General features: G+C 43.4%; 1 protein-coding gene across 1 annotated transcript in view; it reads right to left on the bottom strand.

The window, feature by feature from the left end:
- Window positions 1-383: 383 nt before the first annotated feature.
- Window positions 384-21533, bottom strand: part of LOC126094440 (UDP-glucosyltransferase 2-like) — a 33260-nt gene continuing 12110 nt past the window's right edge. The window contains exons 3-7 of the mRNA XM_049908808.1: window positions 21344-21522; window positions 17689-18148; window positions 16049-16271; window positions 8513-8732; window positions 384-3351 (exon numbers count right to left, since the gene is read on the bottom strand). Coding sequence (XP_049764765.1) covers window positions 3072-3351; window positions 8513-8732; window positions 16049-16271; window positions 17689-18148; window positions 21344-21522 — 1362 coding nt within the window. The 3' untranslated portion in view covers window positions 384-3071. The remainder of the gene's footprint in view (window positions 3352-8512; window positions 8733-16048; window positions 16272-17688; window positions 18149-21343; window positions 21523-21533) is intronic.

A 21533-nucleotide genomic window follows, 5' to 3' on the forward strand; every position in this document is an offset into this window, starting at 1 on the left:
AACTTTTAGCTCAATTTAACATTGTAAGCATAGGGCGTTCCGTATACCGTTAAGACAGTGCTACTACTCAGGGCACATATTCGTTGAAAGCACCGATGATGGCTGTTAATCAGTTGAAATCGATTTGCAAAAGTAAATAAATAAAACATGATTTTGCGACTGGTTGCAGCTTATTTGGTAGTTTTATGGTTTACGGTCGCTGCACAACTTGGGAACCACATGGAGCCCACCATTAATACGTAGACTTTTATAGAGTGGGAGTTGACGTAGTGCTAAATCTAATATAGAAACAAGTTTGGTGGAGACGTTACAAAAGGAGATCACTATGAAGACAAAACGCAAACACCAATGTATAACACAAGTAAATATATTAATAGGTTTATTAAAGCTACATGTCATTTCAGTAATAAAATATACATAATGGCATCACAGTCGATAAATATCACAGTCTTTGCATAAAAGTTACTATTGTATAACAGTTAGGATTAGTGATAGTGCTACAGATATCCCATTTCTTGTAAACTAAATTTGACTGAATTAACTAACAAGTATACGGAACTGAAAAACAAGTTACAAAAATCATAGTGATATACGCAACAATAAGTCCTTAAAAGACAGTAGTTGTTCTACATTATACACTTTACAGTACTGGTAAATGAAGGTAACATGGATCATCAGTTGTTCTCGAAATCACGCGAAATGAACTACAGATGTGTAACACTACCTACTATATCTACCAAAAGATATAGATGTGCTAAAACAAAAATGTATCTTAAATCAGCTTGTCTGTTTGTCATGTGACTTTACTTACATACCTTCACCACATCAGTAAGGAGACAGCTGCACAGCTGTTCCTACTGTAACATCCTATAGACGGTGGAGATACTAAAGACATAGCACAAAGTAGGAATTATGTTCAAGTAAGAGGGGAATAATTAGACGTTACTAGGGAAATGTTCTATGAATCGCCTTATGAGATATAGGGAATACACAGAAGTCCTAAATATGAGTGACTATATATCAGTTGTTAAACCGGTCATTCACAGAGCTACTGTGCCATTTCTCTCAATGTCTTTTGTCTTTATTTGTATATATGTATGAGTTGGTGAGTGGGGGGAGAAAAAAGAAAAAGATAGAGGGGAGGAGGTTAGGGAGTCAGAGAGGGGTGAGAGATAAGCGGACATTGGGGGGACAGGCTAGTTGAAGAATTCAGAGACAGCAATGTACCCAAACCCATAAAACTCACATCCTTAAGGCATCCGTCGAAGCTATCGAAATTATTTAGCAAATCATGTCAATTTTAACAACGTCCACATTAAGGGTCTTGTTTATTGGTACAGCGTTGTTCATTAGTGAGATGTGAACATTAACTTTGTATTATGTAATATTCCTCGAAATATCGGAAAGTCGAGCCGGCAAATATCTGCAGTTAACAGAACAGATGTCTTGGCCCGCACATTAATATATGGCTCACTGGCAACAATGTGTAATTTTATTGAACTGTGTTCATATCAGAGTGTGCGAGATATCATGATAGTAGCTTGTACAGCACACTGTAAATTAACTAAACAAAACTACTTCCAAGTAACGTTATTTTCTTCCAAGTTATTGAGGACTAGAGATCACAATGGTAATAAATTTTTCGAGGAAATGCAGTCGACATATAAGAATATGTTTCGGTTGTTGATGCACTACTGAGTTATTAAATGTACCTCTGGTTGTTCAGAAGACGACTTCCCAAGAACTACAAGACACAGAGAACAAGACCCGTGCCCTGATGGTTCCGTAGAAACTTAATTATGTTTATGGATAATAACAACTACAAACTTAGTTACGTTTATAGATAAAAATAACGATATCATGTGACTCAATGGCTTGGTGCAAGTCTTTCTATCGAACGCCACCTCGGCAAGTTACGTATCTGTAACGCCTAGCCAAGTTATAGGACCGATGATATGGGGCCTACAGTTTAACGTGGAATCCAAGCCACATGTTGCTTGCGGCGACTCATCATATCGTTGGGAGGTGAAAGCTAGGTCGAAAAGAAGACTGAAAAGTCCATGGCCGGACCGAGATTTTGCCCTGTCGAGTACCAGGCTCGCATTTCACCCGTAGACCACCAGGTCTATGTAAACAGTTCATCCATAGCTTTGAATAGAGAGTTTGCGTGTATGATAATATATAGCGTATGTGACCGTCTTTTGACTGCGTTGACGTAGAAGCTCAGATTATTTACACCGCCAAGCGACCGTAGACTCTAGTATTTGGCATAAATTTCAACTTGGTATCTTTACCCGTTTCTGAGGAAAAAGGCCTCTTAAGAGACGGGAAGAACAAAAATGACGGTTGTGCTATTTCAAACTAATTTTCGGATATTTGCTTTACTTGTACTAGGAAACCTTGCTTTTTGTGAAATTTCATGATTCTATGTCAGCAGGAAGTATCGATGCGTAGGTTTGTGAGTATCAATATGTATGACATAGATGGCTATATCTTCTGACTGCACTGACTTACAAGCTTAAATTTCTTGCATCGTCAAGGGACCACAGATCTTGGCACTTCACTTATATTTCAACTTTACCCTTTCTTGAGAAAAAGAACTGTTAACAGTTGCACAGTGAGACAGACAGGTATGCGGACAAGAAAGTGATCATGTAAGTGAATTATGGAACCGCAAAAATATCAAATACCAGTTATCAGAGCGTCGCAGTAGGGGCAAGCGTGTCAGAGCAAGAACGAGTAGGCACTTCGTCAGCTCGATACTGTTGCATGGAACAGCCAAAGCCATGAACAGATTTCCAAAGTCTGCTGACGCCGCGTTACCACAGGGTGTGTGTGTGTCATTTAACTGCGCGCGAGTGTTGGTATTTTGCCCCGTCACAAGCAGTGCCCCTATTAATATTCAATGTCGGTTTAAAATTTGTAGAGACGCGGTAGCCACTGATATGTGTCTGTTTCCTGCAGGTTTCCTAGTTCTCAAGCAGTCCTCTTGAGACAATTACGAATAACCTCGTATTTTTGTCGAAACTCGGGAGATGAAGCCGCGGCACGTTGTCGCTGGTGGGAGTGGCTCAGTGGGTCTTGAGCTTGTCCTTCCGCGCTGTGAAGGCGGCCAGCAGCCTCCTGGCCACGAACCAGAGGGCGGCGACGGCGGCGGCGGCGGCGGCCAGCGCGAAGGCGATGACGTCGAGCAGCAGCAGCTGCCACCAGTGGAGGTCCAGGGCGGCGCTGCGCAGGTGCGGCGCTCCCTTGTGGCGGACCACGTACTCCAGCCACCACACCGCCGTCTCCACAGACTGCTCGCGGTGTTCGCGGAACAGCCGAGAATACTGCGCCATCCTCTCCTTGTAGCTGCAAAGGAAATGGGCTGGTGTGTCACTCAGAAATACGACGTTTCTCATTCTACGAGGGCAGTTCAATAAGTAATGCAACACATTTTTTTTTCTCGGCCAATTTTGGTTGAAAAAACCGTAAATTTCTTGTGGAATATTTTCAAACATTCCCGCTTCGTCTCGTATAGTTTCATTGACTTCCGACAGGTGGCAGCGCTGTACGGAGCTGTTAAAATGGCGTCTGTAACGGATGTGCGTTGCAAACAACGGGCAGTGATCAAGTTTCTTTTGGCGGAAAACCGGGACATCTCAGATATTCATAGGCGCTTGCAGAATGTCTACGGTGATCTGGCAGTGGACAAAAGCACGGTGAGTCGTTGGGCAAAGCGTGTGTCATCATCGCCGCAGGTTCAAGCAAGACTGTCTGATCTCCCGCGTGCGGGCCGGCCGTGCACAGCTGTGACTCCTGCAATGGCGGAGCGTGCGAACACACTCGTTCGAGATGATCGACGGATCGCCATCAAACAACTCAGTGCTCAACTTGACATCTCTGTTGGTAGTGCTGTCACAATTGTTCACCAGTTGGGATATTCAAAGGTTTGTTCCCGCTGGGTCTCTCGTTGTCTAACCGAACACCATAAAGAACAAAGGAGAACCATCTGTGCGGAATTGCTTGCTCGTCATGTGGCTGAGGGTGACAATTTCTTGTCAAAGATTGTTACAGGCGATGAAACATGGGTTCATCACTTCGAACCTGAAACAAAACGGCAATCAATGGAGTGGCGCCACACCCACTCCCCTACCAAGAAAAAGTTTAAAGCCATACCCTCAGCCGGTAAAGTCACGGTTACAGTCTTCTGGGACGCTGAAGGGGTTATTCTGTTCGATGTCCTTCCCCATGGTCCAACTATCAACTCTGAAGTGTATTGTGCTACTCTTCAGAAATTGAAGAAACGACTTCAGCGTGTTCGTAGGCACAAAAATCTGAACGAACTTCTCCTTCTTCATGACAACGCAAGACCTCACACAAGTCTTCGCACCCGAGAGGAGCTCACAAAACTTCAGTGGACTGTTCTTCCTCATGCACCCTACAGCCCCGATCTCGCACCGTCGGATTTCCATATGTTTGGCCCAATGAAGGACGCAATCCGTGGGAGGCACTACGCGGATGATGAAGAAGTTATTGATGCAGTACGACGTTGGCTCCGACATCGACCAGTGGAATGGTACCGTGCAGACATACAGGCCCTCATTTCAAGGCGGCGTAAGGCCGTAGCAGTGAATGGAGATTACGTTGAAAAATAGTGTTGTGTAGCTAAAAGATTGGGGAATAACCTGGTGTATTTCAATGCTGAATAAAACAACCCCTGTTTCAGAAAAAAATGTGTTGCATTACTTATTGAACTGCCCTCGTACAATTACAGATGCAGGGTGACAGTTATTGAACTGTATTAAAAAACGTGGAAAGGAGGATATAATATGAACATCAACAAAAGCAAAACGGCGATAATGGAATGTAGTCGAATAAAGCCGGGTGATACTGAGGGAATTAGATAAGGAAATGAGACTCTTAAAGTAGTAAAGCAGTTTTGCTATCTGGGGAGCAAAATAACTGATGATGGTCGAAGTAGAGAGGATATAAAATGTAGACTGGCAATGCCAAGAAATGCGTTTCTGAAGAAGAGAAATTTGTTAACATCGAGTATAGATTTAAATGGCAGGAAGTCGTTTCTTGAAGTATTTGTGTGGAGTGTAGCCGTGTATGCAATTGAAACATGGACGATAAATAGTTTGGACAAGAAGAGAATAGAAGCTTTCGAAATGTGGTGCTACAGAAGAATGCTGAAGATTAGATGGGTAGACCACATAATTAATGAGGAAGTATTGAATAGAATTGGGGAGAAGAGAAATTTGTGGTACAACTTGACTAGAAGAAGGGACCGGTTGGTAGGACACGTTATGAGGGATCAAGGGATCACGAATTTATTATTGGAGGGCAGCATGGAGGGTAAAAACAGTATAGGGAGACCAAGAGATGAATATACTAAGCGGATTCAGAAGGATGTAGCTTGTAGCAGGTACTGGGAGATGAAGAAGCTTGCACAGGACAGAGTAGCATGGAGAGCTGCATCAAACCAGTCTCTCGACTGAAGACCACAACAACAACAACAACAACAACAACAACAACAACAACATATAAAACATAAATTAATTATAAACTATGGCGTGCGCACAGTTTATTCAACATGCAAACGTCACTACGGATATTCAGGCTATGACATTTGCGATATGCCTGCATTGGCAACGGTGTGGCGCAGACGAATAGCGAAATTCTGCCATGATACGCTGAAGTGTCGGAACATCGATGCTGTCGATGACCTCCTTAATGGCTGTTTTCAGCTCAGCAATGGTTTTGGGGTAATTGCTGTACCCCTTGTCTTTAGTACAGCCCCACAAAAAGGAGTTGCATGTGTTCAAAAAAATGGTTCAAATGGCTCTGAGCACTACAGGACTTAACATCTGTGGTCATCAGTCCCCTAGAACTTAGAACTACTTAAACCTCAGTAACCTAAGGACATCACACACATCCATGCCCGAGGCAGGATTCGAACATTCGACCGTAGCGGACACGCGGTTCCAGACTTAAGCGCCTAGAACGGTACGGCCACACCGGCCGGCTGCATGTGTTCAGACCCGGAGAGTATGGCAACCAATCGAGGCCCGTGCAGTGGCTTCTCGATACTCCAGAGCTAGAATGCGGTCGCCAAAGTGCTCCTCCAGGACACCAAACACTCTCCTGCTTCGATGGGGTCGCGCTCCGTCTTGCGTGAACCACATCTTGTCTAAATCAGGGTTGCTTTGGATAATGTGGAATGGTATCATGTTCCAAACCCTTCACGTGCCGTTCGGTTGTCACTGTGACCGTGACTGGACACTGCACACGGCACAGTCACCCGCTGAGGGTGAAGAGACATCTCGAGCGCAAAATGCAGATTCTCAGTGCCCCACATGCGCCAGTTTTGCTTACTGACGAGCCCATCCAGATGAAAGTGGGCTTCGTCTAAACCAAACCATACATGCAGATAATAATCCCCATACTAATTCCCATCATGCTCCGCAGCCAACCGTGCGGTTTGAGCGTCCTAACGCAAACCGTTCGAAAGTTATGATGATTTTTTTTATGTAGATCAATAATTGTCACCATGTATGTTATGTCTACGAAACGAAACGTTCATTCGGCAAGTCTGGATTTTACAGCAAATGAAAAGGATTTCTCTGAAAGCAATACTGCAGCACAGTTTACTGAGAGTACAACAATGTAAAATAATTCCTGAACACTCTTTCTTCATCATTTTGCAATCATCATGTACTTTTACCGATGCTGCTAGCACTGTGGTTCATAATACAGAGTTATTCACAAATACCTCCGGGGTTTCAGAAAACTATAAGACATACAGAGGGACACGTCGATGGATAGATCGTCTCTCCAAGTTTTTAACTCACAGTACAGGTGCTCAAGGTTGGCACAAATCTGACTTTTTGATACGGCGAACGTCAGTACTGAGATATATTCATTGACGTCACAAATTCCCCAGGAAGATGCAACAGTAACCTTCTTTGCACTCAGTTCATTGGATTCATTATCTGAAGGTTCTAGGCGCCTCAGTCCGGAACCGCGTGACTGCTACGGTCGCAGGTTCGAATCCTGCCTCGGGCATGGATGTGTGTGATGTCCTTAGGTTAGTTAGGTTTAAGTAGTTCTAAGTTCTAGGGGACTGATGAACAGAAGTTAAGTCCCATAGTTCTCAGAGCCATTTGAACCATTTTTTTTTGACAATGTTTAAGCTAACCAAAATGTACGAACGGCTACGAAATATCACGAGTGTAAGTACGAGGTACACACTGACGTGCCATAGTCGACGGTCGTCGACTAGATGCCTTTTGATCTAGTTCTGTCATAAGACCATCCTCACCAGAAAAGTGTTAATTTTCATTTAAATCACTATCAACTCTGTCGAAATTATCAGTTTATCGATGGTAGGCAATGAAAATCCCCAACCTCCAACACTCTGTGATAGCTTTGGAATTCCAATAACCAGCAACTCCATTGTCAGAGACAGATTTGAAAGTGCATGGATTTCTCTAACCTGTCTGTAACTAGCTTCTTGTATGTAGCAGCATTATCTGCACCACTTGAAATATTTTTTTTAAGAAACCCTATTTACTTCTGTTATAAAATGAAACGTACCGGAGTTACGTTGCGTACCATCGTTATGGTGTTTGGTAAATAAATACATCATAGTGGCATCCCACGTCAACGTTATTCCGAATAATACAGCTTCCCGCTTGGTCACTCATAGTCACAGGTAGTACAATTGCTCTTTACAAAGAACTCGACGGCGCCGATACTGCCTTTTCGAGGGCCATGAACCTCGAGATCTTCACGGTAAAACAGGTGGAAAGATTCCTACACGACGACTCACTGAGTTAGTCCAAAGATGGTTTCTTATTTACTTTCTTTTGGTCATCAGTCTTCTGACTGGTTTGATGCGGTCCGCCACGAATACCTATCCTCTGCTGACCTCTTCATCTCAGAGTAGCGCTTGCAACCTTCGTCCTCAATTATTTGCTGGATATTTCAAATCTCTGTCTTCCTCTACAGTTTTTGACCTCTACAGCTCCCTCTAGTACCATCGAAGTCATTCCCTGATGTCTTAACAGGTGTCCTATCATCCTGTCCCTTCTTCTTATCTTCCTCTCCTCTCCGATTCTGCGCAGAACCTCCTCATTCCTTACCTATCGGTCCACCTAATTTTCAACATTCGTCTGCAGCACCTCATCTTAAATGCTTCGATACTCTTCTGTTCCTGCAAGCTCTCGACAGATATTAAGAACAGTTCACGGACATTAGTCATTTGCAGAGAAAAAGTAATGAGTACTCAGTGCAGAACAAAATACTTGCCCCTTCGCACATGGCTGCTTCTTCAGTGAGATGTTTGGATACCTTGAATCGATGTATCAGACCTGTCTGCGGTACATGGGACGCACAGTGCTTCTATGCACCACAGCACAGTGGTATTACATGTACCAACATGTCATGCATTTCAATATGTCATCAGTGTCCATTCTACAACTAAACTCAGAATTATTTCACTACAGATTACGTTACAGTTTCGTACCTGGGATCATGTATAATTTTGTTGATAGCGTCGAGCACAGTCTCCTTGCTGATATCCTTCAAATAGATACGGATGCCGATGCCTGCTGAGTTTATCTTCTCGCAGTTGTGCGTCTGGTCAGAGAAGTACGGAGTGACAATCAGGGGCACAGATCGGTAAGCCGCTTCGTTCAGGCTCTGCAGTCCGCCTTGCATGATGAACAGCTTTACTTTCGGGTGGGCTGTAAAAAAAATATTCATAAATTATCTCTTTGAAATAACTTAACACGTTAAGATACATTGAGCATGCTGCCTCAAGCAATGTTCAGCTTTCCACTTATACCTAACTAGACATTGGCAGTGAGTTTATTTTCTTTAGCGTTCAAGGTGTTGCAAGCTACACTGAGAAACAAGTACATCTACACTGTATGATCAAAAGTATCCGGACACCCCCAAAAACATATGTTTTTCATATTAGGTGCATTGTGCTGCCACCTATTGCGAGGACTCCGTATCAGCGAACTCAGTAGTCTTTCGACATCGTGAGAAAGCAAAATGGGGCGCTCAGCGGAACTCACGGACTTCGAAGATGGTCAGGTGATTCGGTGTCAGGTGTGTCATACGTCTGTACGCGAGATTTCCACACTACTACACACCCCTGGGTGTGTTGGCTTACAGAGACCGCCGACAGTCGAAGAGGCTTGTAATGTGTAATAGACAGACATCTATCCACACCATCACACAGGAATTCCAAACTGCATCAAGATCCACTGCATGTACTATGACAGCTAGGCGGGAACTGAGAAAACTTGGATTTCACGGTCGAGGGGCTGCTCATAAGCCACACATCACGTCGGTAAATGCCAAACGACGCCTCACTTGGTGTAAGGAGCGTAAACATTGGACGACTGAACAGTGGAGAAGCGTTGTGTGGAGTGATGAATCACGGTGCACAATGCCGTGATCCGATGACAGGGTGTGGGTATGGGGAATGCCCGGTGAACGTCATCTAATTCAAATCGTTCGGAGCCCTATGGGACTTAACATCTGAGGTCATCAGTCCCCTAGAACTTAGAACTACTTAAACCTAACTAACCTAAGCACATCACACACATCCATGCCCGAGGCAGGATTCGAACCTGCGACCGTAGCAGCCCGCGGTTCCGGACAGCAGCGCCTAGAACCACACGGCCACCGCGGCCGGCGAACGTCATCTGCCAGCGTGTGTAGTGCCAACAGTAAAATTGGGAGGCACTGGTGTTATGCTGTGGTCGTATTTTTCATGGAGGGGGCTTGCACCCCTTGTTGTTTCGCGTGGCACTATCACAGCATACGACTACAATGATATTTTAAGCACTTTCTTGCTTCCCACTTCTGAAGAGCAATTCGAGGATTGCGATTGCATCTTTCAACACGATCGAGGACCTGTTCATAATGCACGGCCTGTTGCGGAGTGGTTACAAGACAATAACATCCCTGTAATGGACTGGCCTGCACAGTGTCCTGACCTGAATCCTATAGAACACCTTCGGGATGTTTTGGAACGCCGAGTTCGTGCCAGGCTTCACTAACCGACATCGATACGTCTCCTCAGTGCAGCACTCCGTGAAGAATTGTCTGACATTCCCCAAGAAACGCTCCAGCACCTGATTGAACGTATGCCTGCGAGAGTGGAAGCTGCCATCAAGGCTAAGGGTGGGCCAACACCATATTTAATTGCAGCATTGCCGATGGGGGGTGTCACGGACTTGTAAGTCATTTTCAGCCAGGTGTCCGGATACTTTTGATCACATAGTATATGCGTGATCTCAGACGTCAACATCGCTCTTGAAGTTTACAGAACAAGTACTTGAAAAAATTATACTTTGATTGATCACGAAAACCATGTTCAGATGCACATGCCTCTCATTATAGCTCCCGTTTTCGAGTAAGCGGACCCATATGTGACGGTGAAAACCACTGAAACGTGTTGCGTTAAGCTATTGTTTGCTCAAGCTGATATCCTCAAAGTACATTATAAGAGAAAGAAAGGAATTGCCCGAATGGGACGTAAATCGGTAGATGTGATGCTCATCTATACAGACAAATAAGTGATTGCAATTTCAGAAAAAGAGCTTCACAAACTGAGCACGTTAATAACGCATTACCCCACCTCTGGGCATTACACAAGCAGTTATTCGGCTTGACAATTTGCTGGATGTCCTTCTGAGAGATATCGCACCAAATTATGTCCAATTGGCACGTTAGATTATAAAAATCTCGAGATGGTTGGGGGCCCTGTCCATAATGCTCCAAACGTTCTCAGTTGGAGAGATATCCGGCGACCTTACTGGTCAATGTAGGGTTTGCAAGCAGGAGGACAAGCAGTAGAAACTGTGGCCGTGTGCGGGCGGGCATTATCTTGCTGAAATGTTAGCCGAGGATGGCTTGCCATGAAGGGCAAAAGAACGGGGCGTAGAATATCGTCGACGTATCGCTGCGCTGTAAGGCGGCCGCGAATGCCCAACAGAGGGGTCCTGCTACGGAGAAGAAATGGCTGCTCAGACCATCATTCATGGTTGTCGGGCTGTATGGCGGGCGACAATCAGCCGCTGTCCAGGGCGTCTCCAGACACGTCATCGGCCTGGAATATCGTTGACTGGAGTAGTGATTAGTTCCGCTTCGAACTGAGCCCCGATGACCAACGAAGTGGTGTCTGGAGATGCCGCGGAGAGTGGCGGGATACCAACGTGACTGTTACCAGCTATAGGGCCAGACAATGAGGAGTGGTGGTCTGCTGAGCCATTTCTTCTCACAGCAGCACCCCTTCGGTTGTCATACGCAGCACTCTTACAGCACGGCGGTACGGTGACGATCTTCTATGCCCAGTTTTGTTGCTCTTCGTGGTAATCCATCCTTGGCTTACATTTAAGATAATGCCCGGCCACACACGGCGAGAGTTTATACTGCTTGGCTCCGTGCTTGCCAAAGCCCACCTTGGCCGGTAAGGTCGCTGCATATCTTCCCAACTGAGAACGTTGGCAGCATTATGGGCGGGGCCTCCAACCAGCTCGAGATTGCGATGATCGAATACGGCAGTTGGACAGAATTTGGCGCCTTATCCGCCAGGAGAACACTCCGTAAAAAAAAAAAGAAAAAAAATCGTTCAAATGGCTCTGAGCACTATGGGACTTAACAGCTGAGGTCATCAGTCCCCTAGAACTTAGAACTACTTAAACCTGACTAACCTAAGGACATCACACACATCCATGCCCGAGGCAGGGTTCGAACCTGCGACCGTAGCGGTCGCATGGTACCAGACTGAAGCGCCTAGAACCGCTCGGCCACACCGGCCGGCCATCATGTAAATGCCACACCGAATAAAATGCTTGCCTAAGAACCAGAGGCGGACCGACGCGTTATTGACTTGTTCAACTTATGAAGCTCATTCTGTTGAATGAATTGTCCAATTCTTTTCTGAAATTATAGTCATTTGTTTCTCCGTACATGTATATCACATCTACTGATTTCCGTCCCACTCCTATAATGTCTTCGTGGTGTGTCGGTTGTTCGTCTTAAAATGTACTTTATTCATAAACAAACACGGACATAAGCAGTTAGTTTCACTCTCTTGCTCTTACCATCATGAACGTGTTAGGTTATAATGTGTTGTTTCCTCGCCCTTGTCTGTAGTGTCACTTCATTTCGTACTAGCTTGCACACTTATGAGGTGAAAAGAAGATCTGCCCAAAAATTGAACTGATTATTACACTAAAGATCTATTTTCAAGGGACTGCTGTTTGGTCAACCAATTGAACTCTTATCATAAAACTAAATCAATTCGGCCGCTCTTATGAAAGAGATGAATCATATTATATATAAAATTGTTGTTGTGTACATGATACATTATGCGGTCCATATTATACAATATAATTACTTAAATACAAATGAATCTTTAGCATACAATCTCTAGATACAGGACTAAAACTATAGAATAATTTATCCTAGCCCCATACAGATTCTTGCCTCTATGCAAATAGTTCTGGAAGTTTATGACTGTCAGTTTTTGACAGTTATGAAAATACTTGCAAGTTTTAAATGGGGCGCATGCAACATATGAGAGTAAGAAGGTGATCCATTAACGCATCGATACAGTAATAACAAGACGAAATATTGTCCGTTTTAAACCTTACAAAAATTTTCTTAGCTATTAAAAATTCAAGGTCACAAGTTTTCAGTTTTATCTGTATGGTGATGTGAATTTTTATGAAGTGCAAAAAGTTTGTTTATACTTTTTAGTCAGAGTAAAACGAGTCGCATATTACAAATTCGTTTTTATTTACAAAATTACTTACAGTTTCCTGCGTGCGTGAAATTATTCAGTAGATTTCAAACATTTTGACGTGATTACAACAGTTACATCTGGCAAATATCAGGTATATTCCAGTTTCATTTCACGTGACTCAACCATGGCCACCTTCTACGCATGCCTCTCAAAAAGAACGAGAGAGCAAAAATAGAGAAATTCGAGCTCACACGGAGGCTTACCAGCAATCATTTACCCTGGAAACCATTCGCGACTCGAACAGGAAAGCCGGTAAACGGCAGTGGTACATGCGGTGTCTTCCAGCACGCGCCAGACAGTAAAGCAAGCTAATATAGCATTGGCATACAGTCCTGAGCTACGTTTAAAATTTCATGCCCATAGTTAATTGGGAAGTTAGTTTAAATTCAGCTGAAAAATTTGTACGAAACATATAGACAGAGAGACAAGAAATCGACCTAAGAAAACGTGGTATAATCATCAATTTATAGCTTACACTCTACCAGTAGTCAAGAAATTACTTCAGATAATAATCAACCGCACTACCACAGTGCACTAGTACTTACGCTGTCACCAGCTCTCTTCACTCTTGGATTTGTAGTTGTATATTTTTGGCTATTGGTTCCACCATCGAAACGCTACTTTGAGTTCAATAAAAGTTACATGAAGTGAAATTATAAATGAAAGTTCGATGTAGTGACAAATTGTCAGTGTCTATAAATTATGAATGACGACATGAAGTGGTTTTTGTGTTTAAGCAGTACTCTTGCGTATACATCGTGTTCCAAAACTCCCGTGACGAACTTCTAGGCCTTGTAGAGGGGAGTAAGTACATAATATTTTGAACAGGAACCCATGTCTGTAAATGTACCGTTTCCTTTCTACGACGGTTTCGGTACAGATGTGACGATACCTCCTCCCACTTAAGCTAACTGATCTTGCATACTTTATCTTCCTACGAAACGTATTGGACACGTTCTTGGAAGCTGTTCCACTGGATGTCCTTCAGGAAACGTCGTTTCAGCACGATGGTGCACCACCTCACTTCTCACTTGCGCCTCGGAGACATCTCAACGGACGGTACGGTTAAAGATGGATAGGCAGAGGTGTTCAGACCGCGCGGCCGTCGCGATCGCAGGATTTACTCCTCTGGATTACTTCTTGTGGGATCAAATGCAAAGTTTAATTGACTAGACGCCTGTAGAGACAAAGGAAGATCTGCTCGCACGAGTTCCGGCCGCTTCACTAGAAACTGAAGAGATACCAGCTGGGACGTACAGTTTGTACCAGAAAACGCCCGCAGGTACAATATCTGTGACAACGTTGGTGGTGGCCACATCGAGCCGCTGTTGTAATGTATCAGTAGCCTTTAGTTCGTATAGTATGCTGATGTTTTTTAACAATGTAAACACTTAATCTTTAAGTGTTAATACAAAGAAATGTGTTTAAGTGATGAACTGCTGTTTCGTTATTGTTGTTGTTGTTGTCTTCAGTCCTATGAGTGGTTTGATGCAGCTCTCCATGCTACTCTATCCTGTGCAAGCTTCATCTCCCAGTACTTACTGCAACCTACATCCTTCTTAATCTGCTTAGTGTATTCATCTCTTGGTCTCCCTCTACGATTTTTACCTTCCACGCTGCCCTCCAATGCTAAATTTGTGACCCCTTGATGCCTCAGGACATGTCCTACCAACCGATCCCTTCTTCTAGTCAAGTTGTGCCACAAACTTCTCTTCTCCCCAATCCTATTCAATACCTCCTCATTACTTATGTGATCTACCCATCTAATCTTCAGCATTCTTCTATAGCACCACATTTCAAAAGCTTCTATTCTCTTCTCGTCTAAACTATTTATCGTCCATGTTTCACTTCCATACATGGCTACACTCCATACAAATACTTTCAGAAACGACTTCCTGACACTTAAATCTATATTCGATGTTAACAAATTTCTCTCCTTCAGAAACTCTTACCTTGGCATTGCCAGTCTACGTTTTATATCCTCTCTACTTCGACCATCATCAGTTATTTTGCTCCCCAAATAGCAAAACTCCTTTACTACTTTAAGTGTCTCATTTCCTAATCTAATTCCCTCAGTATAACCCGATTTAATTCGACTACATTCCATTATCCTCGTTTTGCTTTTGTTGATGGTCATCTTATATCTTCCTTTCAAGACACTGTCCATTCCGTTCAACTGCTCTTCCAAGTCCTTTGCTGTCTCTGACAGAATTACAATGTCATCAGGCGAACCTCAAAGTTTTTATTTCTTCTCCATGGATTTTAATACCTACTCCGAATTTTTCTTTTGTTTCGTTTACTACTTGCTCAATATGCAGATTGAATAGCATCGGGGAGAGGCTACAACCCTGTCTCACTCCCTTCCCAACCACTGCTTCCCTTTCATGCACCTCGACTCTTATAACTGCCATCTGGTTTCTGTACAAATTGTAAATAGCCTTTCGCTCCCTGTATTTTACCCCTGCCACCTTTAGAATTTGAAAGAGAGTATTCGAGTCAACATTGTTAAAAGCTTTCTCTAAGTCTGCAAATGTTAGAAAAGTAGGTTTGCCTTTCCTTAATCTTTCTTCTAAGATAAGTCGTAAGGTCAGTATTGCCTCACGTGTTCCGACATTTCTACTGAATCCAAACTGATCTTCCCCGAGGTCGGCTTCTACCAGTTTTTCCATTCGTCTGTAAAGAATTCGCGTTAGTATTTTGCAGCTGTGACTTATGAAACTGATAGTTCGGTAATTTTCACATTTGTCAACACCTGCTTTCTTTGGGATTACGTGATAATTGTACTGCGTCGCGCCTAATTCAATTCCTCAAGCATAAGTGTGTGAGCTAAACGTCTCAATTGCAACCGTCGTACACCAGAAACTGTAGTTTCCGGTTCCTGTTCAAAATACTCCTTGTTCACCCCCCCCTCCTCCCCCCTTCACAAGTCCTAGAAGTTTGTAACGGGAATTTCCGAACACCCTGCACATTCAGTTGCTTTTAAAGAACTGGTATTCCTACGTAACAACAAATGTTCCCACTGTGCTTTGATTTTAATTGTAAGTTTTATCGCTGGTAATCTTATTTAATGAAGCTTGAATGAATTTGCAATTCGATTGAATCTGCCAATTCTGGTTTATGCGACGCAATGGTTAGATTTAGTAGAAGCGAATGTATGAAGATCTTATCAGCTCCGAGGCTTGACTTCTGATACGCTGTTTCCACGCAGTCACAGGATAAGATAACGTTGTTTACCCAGAATGCCCTGCTGCGGGAGCCACTTCCTGACGAGTACGTTGTCTGGGAGGTCAGGGATGTTGTCGTCCTCCCACTTCCAGACGACCCTCTGCGGTATCTCCCTGAAGGCGTCCACGAACGCCTGCCTCCTGTGTTCCGGCAGCTCGCTGCTCCTGACGTTAGAGCCCAGGTTGAAGTAGATGACTCCGTGCTCTGCTTCGTCCAGAAACTTCTGGATATCCTTCACAGAAAATCAACACAGCTGTTACTTCTTGTATGTAACGTAAAACTCCCGAAGAGCACTGCATATTATGTATAGTAATTCCACACTACATGAATACTCGTTTCTGATATTAACTCACCTTGGAATACTATGATAACCGCCATGAAAAAAATTGCACACGTTCATATTCTGTAATAATTTATCTCGTGAAAAACCTGTCTTTGGTTTTTTAGGATATCATCAGGTGAGAAGCTAAAATGTCAACCGGATCCAAAAATTCATCTTTTAAAAACACAAATGTGATCATAAGTTTCGAGATCTTGTATATGAAACAATATTTAAATTGGACCCTACAATTCACGTCCCTCTCTAATATTAACTTAGATAAAAAGAATATGATAATAATGATCGTGAAAAAATATTACATTTTTGTATCCACACGCATTATAAAAATGAATATATGTATGTATGTTCCACATCTCGTCCTAAACCAATGGACCGATTTCAGCCAAACTTGGCACACGTTTCACTTACTGTCTGTGAGTATGAACCACCTACCAATCAAGGGTGGAGGTGTGGATGAAAAAGTAGTGCAGCCCATGACATGCTAATAGCCAGAGTATATTCATCCAGTATTTGAGAACGAGAACAGTTAGTGACGTGTAACACACTTAACACATAGCTTCAAACCTTTAAGAAAGTTGTACTCGCTGACTCCACCAGGAAAAAACGAAAGGAAAAAAGTTTACGCTTACTAAATTTTCGCTGTTCATAACGTAAATCTGCCACGTCAGCCATGAGGTTTTAATTTATTACTTCTTTACTACTAATGTACTCACATCACATTTTTCAGACTGTATTCTCATATACCACTGAATGTAGCTATAAAATTGTAGTATTTTACTACATCTAGTTCAGAATATATGACATCATAAACATTGAGATGCGTGTAATACTGACGCATTATGCATGACTTTTCAATTTGTTACTTCTTTGCTACCGACTGTATTCGCAACATATTTCCAGGCAGTATCCACATATGCCGATGAATGTACCTACAAAATTATATCATTACACGACACACAGTTCAGGAGGTATCGTATCATAAACATTGAGCTGCGTAGAAACGAAACAGCAGGGGAAGTTTCGCTGGAGATAACAAGTGACCTCGGTGGACAAATATGTGTGAAGTATGTTAAATATTTGTGACATTTGCGTGCGCGGGCAAATCCACGTGTTAAAGGCTCCTCCTAAAACATTTGACCTATTTCAAACAAACTACGTTCTAAATGGAAAATAATACTATGGGGGTAAGGACCAGCAACTTCCTATTGGTATGGGGTTGATCTTGTGGAGAGAGGAGAGGATAGGCGGAGACGAACAGAGAGGATGACAGGGATGGGCACAGACAAAATAAAGAAAATATTGCACGTACCTTCGGTAGAGGCTTCACTTTATCTTCTACGTGTAGTCCCGTGACTTCAATCACGTTCGGTACATTTGGCCTCGGGTAGTGACCGCTGAAATGGGCAGCTACAATCAGCATACTGAAGTTGCGTTCCACTTCGTAAACGGAAGGTGGTTCCGGGCCAAAATGTTCCCTCATGATGGCCTCGTGAGCAGGCAATACAGTTCTCTGCCAATAATCGAGGAACCTCAAGGTGAAGTAAGTGTTGTACAGCCTTTGCCAGAAATTCATGTGGTCGCTGTAACCGATGAAGACGTCTGGTAGGTAAGCTGGGTTTATAGGGTTCCCTATGGCGTAGTAGGCCGGCAGCATGGCGGGCAGCGTCAGAAAACCGACCAACGGAGGTGAACCAACTTTGTGGACCAGTCCGTAATAGCACTGATACGGCAGTCGTTCCATGATCACCAAATCAAACCGGTGTTCGGACCTGGAATGTATGATTCTCGTTAATAATAATAGTGACACACGTGCTAAATACGTATGTTTTTCCTATACAATAACAATTCAGGTACTCAGAGCGAAATCAGCAGAAATTAAAAAATAGTAACTCTTACAAATAGTAAAACAAAGGTAAAGCAATGCTATTTCTCAGTTGTTCGGTGGCATGTCGTTCAAGTGACCGTCCACCCTCCTCATTCTCCTTATTTTTTCCTGTAATTTTGTTAGTCGCTCCTGGTAAACGCCAGAATAGTTCCTTAAACAGCCCGAGGTCAATTTATTACGCCATCCTTGTCCAGCTGACCCAATGCTCTGTTGTAATGGGTACAACGTAGTCGACATGTTAATGTTTAACTTATCTTCCATTAAAAAGCATCTTCCCATGACGGCCCCCTCCTTCACACACATACACACACACACACACACACACACACACACACACGCACGCACGCACGCACTTCCCCCCACCCCCCACTCTCCCCCTTCCCCACCCAGCCTTCCATCAAATGAGTTCTAGTGCACTGTTGTTCGTCGTCTGAACACTGCCGGAGATGATATACAGGGTGATTCAAAAAGAATACCACAACTTTAAAAATGTGTATTTAATGAAAGAAACATAATATAACCTTCTGTTATACATCATTACAAAGAGTATTTAAAAAGTTTTTTTTTCACTCAAAAACAAGTTCAGAGATGTTCAATATGCCCCCCCCCCCAGACACTCGAGCAATATCAACCCGATACTCCAACTCGTTCCACACTCTCTGTAGCATATCAGGCGTAACAGTTTGGATAGCTGCTGTTATTTCTCGTTTCAAATCATCAATGGTGGCTGGGAGAGGTGGCCGAAACACCATATCCTTAACATACCCCCATAAGAAAAAATCGCAGGGGGTAAGATCAGGGCTTCTTGGGCCAGTGATGAAGTGCTCTGTGACGGACTGCCTGGCGGCCGATCCATCGCCTCGGGTAGTTGACGTTCAGGTAGTTACGGACAGATAAGTGCCAATGTGGTGGCGCTCCATCCTGCTGAAATATGAATTGTTGTGCTTCTTGTTCGAGCTGAGGGAATGCTTGCTGGATGCGTGCTACATTTTCATCACTCGTTCTCGGCCGTCCAGAACTTTTCCCTTTGCACAAACACCCATTCTCTGTAAACTGTACATACCAACGTTTAATACACCACCTATCAGGAGGTTTAACACCATACTTCGCTCGAAATGCACGCTGAACAACTGTCGTCGATTCACTTCTCCCGTACTCAATAACACAAAAAGCTTTCTGTTGAGCGGTCGCCATCTTAGCATCAACTGACGCTGACGCCTAGTCAACAGCGCCTCAAGCGAACAAATGTACAACTAAATGAAACTTTATAGCTCCCTTAATTCGCCGACAGATAGTCCTTAGCTCTGCCTTTTGTCGTTGCAGAGTTTTAAATTCCTAAAGTTGTGGTATTCTATTAGAATCACCCTGTATATTCTGCAGTTGCTCGTGAGAACGAGGGATGTAATGGCACTCATTACACAAACTCTTACAGTGTAATGCACACAGGATTTGTGTATCGTCAGCAAGTTTGGTTTCGATATGGTCATAGCCTCTGTACTTCCCTATTAGCTCGCTGCGAGTTTTTAACTCAATCTGGAACTCCACCACTTCGAAACGATAACCTTCACACATCCTCTGTCCTGTGTACTCCACTGTGTCATTACGTTATGTGAGAAAGAGGAGTAGACGTGTTAAGTGTTCACCGTAAGTACTTGTTCTTTGTTGAGAGGTAGGTAAAGTTCCTGGAAAATTTGTAGGGAAATGTTTGTGCAAGAGTTACAGAACGGAAGTGTATTGGCAGCAAAACCTCCTGCTATGTCTGCAGTAAAAAAGCTGGTGGCACAATGGCACCAAAGTTTGTCATTTCCAGAATCTTCTGTGATGTTCAGTCAGAAAAGCCAGTCGCGCGTCAGCTTTATTGTAAATATTTTCTGCGCCAGACTTATTTTGTCAACTACTTGGGGGGGACGTACAGTTCAACGTTGACTGAGAACTACGGTGGAAGTTTTTTACATATACGTATCAGTAACACAGCTGGAAGAAGCCATAAGTTACAGAAAAAAGGAAGATTGAAAAAATAGTAAGACTGAACCTCAAACCCTTGGATTTATAACATGGCACATACGAGGGTTGGAACTTTAATAGTGGTCACGATTTATTTACAGCTCGTACAAAATAGATACGTGTTTCAATTTTTACTGACCTTCAAAGTAGTCACCAGCACTGTGTATAACCCATTGCCAGCGATGTGGAAGTCGTAGGATACTCTTAGCAGTGCCAGTTGTGTTGACAGTTCGAGCGGCGCAGTCTATTGCCCAACGAATTTGAAGCAGTTCTGAAGCGAATGCCGTGAGTGTTTCCTTCACTTCAGAAATCGAGTTGAACTCACGAGGGCTTAAGTCAGGGAGTGCAGTAGGTGGTATAGCACTTAGCAGCCCCATCAGTCAAACAAATCAGAACAGCTTGCCCCGTACATGCTTGAGCATTGTCTTGCAAAATGACGGTCAGGCCCCGCGGAAAGTGCCACCACTTCTGTCTGTATGCTGTTTATTTTTGGAACACAACCAACGACCAGCTTAGAGACAGAAGTGATGACGCTTTCTGCAGGACCTGACCATCATTTTGCAGGATTATGCTCGAACACGTAGAGTGCAAGCTGCTACTTTGACTGATTGGGCTGCTAAGTGCTATACCACCTACTGCACTCCCCTGACTTAAGCCCTCGTGAGATCAACTCGATTTCTAAACTGAAGGAAACACTCAACGGCATTCGCTTCAGAACTGCTAAAAATTCGTCGGGCAATGGACCGCGCCGCTCGAACTGTCAACACAACTGGCACTGCTAAGAGTATCCTACGACTTCCACATCGCTGGCAACGGGTTATACACAGTGCTGGTGACTACTTTGGAGGTCAGTAAAACTTTGAAACACGTGTCTATTTTGTACGAGCTGTAAATAAACAGTGGACGCTATTAAAGTTGTAACCCTTGTATATAATTAGGTACAGTCTATGTAATATGCATCTCCTAAAATTGTCTTCACCCGTAACACATGTCTTTCATATACCATTGGAGACATACAGTTGCAACGATTGTTTCCGTGAATTTTTTAGTTGAATGTCGTGAAGTATAGACTTACTTTAGCCAGTCTTGTAGTGCAGGATGCTTCATTTCATTGACGCAGCACCCGACGCCCAGTTCGTGGTATGCCTCAGCTAATTTCATAGGCCAAGTATCTGCCCAGACAGATTTGTTCTGGTTGCTCAGAACCCAATAAACTGATGATAAGTCTACCAGTGTGTAATTCTTATTCTCGGTCTGAAATGAAA

This window comes from Schistocerca cancellata, chromosome 8 (genome assembly GCF_023864275.1).
Source record: "Schistocerca cancellata isolate TAMUIC-IGC-003103 chromosome 8, iqSchCanc2.1, whole genome shotgun sequence".
NCBI classification, from domain to species: Eukaryota; Metazoa; Arthropoda; class Insecta; order Orthoptera; family Acrididae; genus Schistocerca; species Schistocerca cancellata.